This window comes from Lactuca sativa, chromosome 6 (genome assembly GCF_002870075.4).
Source record: "Lactuca sativa cultivar Salinas chromosome 6, Lsat_Salinas_v11, whole genome shotgun sequence".
Classification (NCBI taxonomy): domain Eukaryota; kingdom Viridiplantae; phylum Streptophyta; class Magnoliopsida; order Asterales; family Asteraceae; genus Lactuca; species Lactuca sativa.
Genome location: NC_056628.2, coordinates 108,551,785 through 108,554,284, shown reverse-complemented (window position 1 = coordinate 108,554,284; position 2,500 = coordinate 108,551,785). Strand labels below are relative to the sequence as shown.

The window sequence follows — 2,500 nt, the reverse complement described above, 5'->3', positions numbered from 1 at the left end:
GACTTTCACGTTCGGTTCAGAGAGCACTTTTTTCATTGAGAATTCCTCGTTCCCTCTCGATAGACCAGCGGCGAATTCAAAACTTGTGGGGCCCTATCTATTCCATCTCTCGAGCCCCGAAGAAAACCCCCTCCCCTTCGGATTCCATATCTCTTTTGACTCTATATATGTGGGCACCTGATATCTATGAGGGTTCACCCACCCCGGCTACAACATTCCTTTCTATTGCGCCTAAAATCTCTATTTCTGCTAATATTTCACGTCTTTCTATTTATGGTTCTTATGGAGCTACATTGCAACAAATCTTCTTTTTCTGCAGCATTGCTTCTATGATCTTAGGAGCGCTGGCCGCCATGGCCCAAACGAAAGTAAAAAGACTTCTAGCTCATAGTTCAATTGGACATGTAGGTTATATTCGTACTGGTTTCTCATGTGGAACCATAGAAGGAATTCAATCACTACTAATTGGTATCTTTATTTATGCATCAATGACGATAGATGCATTCACCATAGTTTCAGCATTACGGCAAAGCCGTGTCAAAGATATAGCGGATTTGGGCGCTCTAGCCAAAACGAATCCTATTTCGGCTATTACCTTCTCCATTACTATGTTCTCATACGCAGGAATACCCCCGTTAGCCGGCTTTTGTAGCAAATTCTATTTGTTCTTCGCTGCTTTGGGTTGTGGGGCTTACTTCCTAGCCCTAGTGGGAGTAGTGACTAGCGTTATAGGTCGTTGGGCGGCCGGAAGGTTGCCACGAGTAAGTCAGTTTGGGGGACCGAAGGCAGTTCTCCGTGGACCGGACACGTAGCTTATCGAATCAGTTGCGACACGGATGGGAATGCATGCTACGAAAGAGAGGGTCGAGTCTGATACATCAACCGTCTACTCAATATCCTTGTACGAGTCCACAATCACTACACGAGATGAACCTTGGTTAGGTGAATTGAAGTTGGCCTTAGGTGTAATAGGACTCCCAGTTACTATACGCGATCGTCTACTGAGGTGCTCCCCGCCGGTTGTTGGAACGATGTGAGCCGGGCCGGTTCTCGATTCAGAAAGATGAAGGGCCGAAAAGTCTAAATAGGGAGTTATAAATTCCCCATCTCATTGGGGGCGGAAAACGAATCGACATCTCGATGTGATACAGCCTTTTCTATTTTAGTTGGGAAAGAACGGCGAAGTCCATCCGAACCGTCCAATGAAGAATAAGAGGAGAGCAAAGCGCCAATGGCGCGCGAAGCGCATGCGGAACGGGCACGGAGAAGAGGAAGTTTGGAGGAGAAGCAGCCGAGCTCATTCCCTTCGCTTCCTGGGCCCAAAGCATTGTAGTCTTTCCTGGCCAAATCAAGGATTTGGGGCTTCTTGCTACGCTACTTCACTAGAAAAATACTTTTTTAGTAATATATATAAATAGAAAGATAGATCCATCCATCTATCCTATCCGATTTCTATTTTGATATCGAAAAAGAATCTATTTCATTCAACGTTTGATTCAAAGAACTGTGCTTAGCCCTCCCCCGCTCATGAAAGGGCTCTGCTGCAATGGATGGCAGAGGGTCCGTAGTACTCGAAGCACTGGAGTGATCCAGTAGCCGGGAAGGGGCCTAGAAGTGCCTACTACTACACCACACTACACTTGGCTCTACACATTTACAGAGCTAACCCCTATCCAGTGCCTGGCAGAGCTAAGGGGGCTTCAATCCTTACTCTTTATCCTCATCTTCGCCCAGGCTAACGAGGCCTTACTTATTCAGGGGGGAGAGTGGAGCCTCGAGAAGCACTGTTGAGAGGAAGATCTTTAGCCCCTCTTCATTCTCTATAGGGTTCTAAACCTTTCTTCAACATAGGTGACAAGGAGCGAGGCCGCGATGGAAGAGATCAAACACGGGAATAAGAAGTAATTCCATTACCTTTTTTTCCATTTTTATAGAGGGGGATGGAGAAAGTGGACAAAACAGACTCGTATTTCTCATCGAACAAATACAGGAAAAGAATCATATTGAAAACGCTCCTAACCCAAGCCCTTCCTTCGTAGAGCCATGTATTGTAAGTGATCCGAACCTGCCCGGAGCGAGCCCCCATAGAGGCAAGTGAAGTTGGTGAGCCGTATGATGGGCAACTATCTCCTGCGGTTCGGAGAGGACTCAGCTGTTATTAGTACCCCCTTGGTTTCGGGGTGGACCCTTTCACTCTATTTTATTATATACGCTTAGTGAAAAGAATGTTTTTTGATACACCTAGGACATGGATTCTATATGAACCAATGGATCGTGACAAGTCGTTACTACTAGCAATGACTTCCTCTTTCATTACTTCATTCTTTCCATATCCCTCTCCTTTGTTCTCAGTTACTCATCAAATGGCACTCAGTTCATATCTTTAATTTAAGTTCGATCATTGACAAGGTTCAAAGAAAGGGTGGGCTATTGATAAAGAATCGATTCCAAACCACAATGCTAGCAGATGGCGGGCCTCCGCTTTTATTTTCATTCATTT

At 45.4% G+C, this 2,500-nt stretch overlaps 1 protein-coding gene across 1 annotated transcript in view; it reads left to right on the top strand.

Annotated features, from left to right (window-relative positions):
- LOC122196380 (NADH-ubiquinone oxidoreductase chain 2) overlaps positions 1-2,426 on the top strand; it is a 5,922-nt gene extending 3,496 nt beyond the window's left edge. The window contains exon 1 of the mRNA XM_052764693.1: positions 1-2,426. This exon is cut by the window's left edge and continues 3,496 nt beyond it. Within this exon, the coding sequence (XP_052620653.1) occupies positions 168-812 (645 nt within the window). The 5' untranslated portion in view covers positions 1-167 and the 3' untranslated portion in view covers positions 813-2,426.
- Positions 2,427-2,500: the final 74 nt, after the last annotated feature.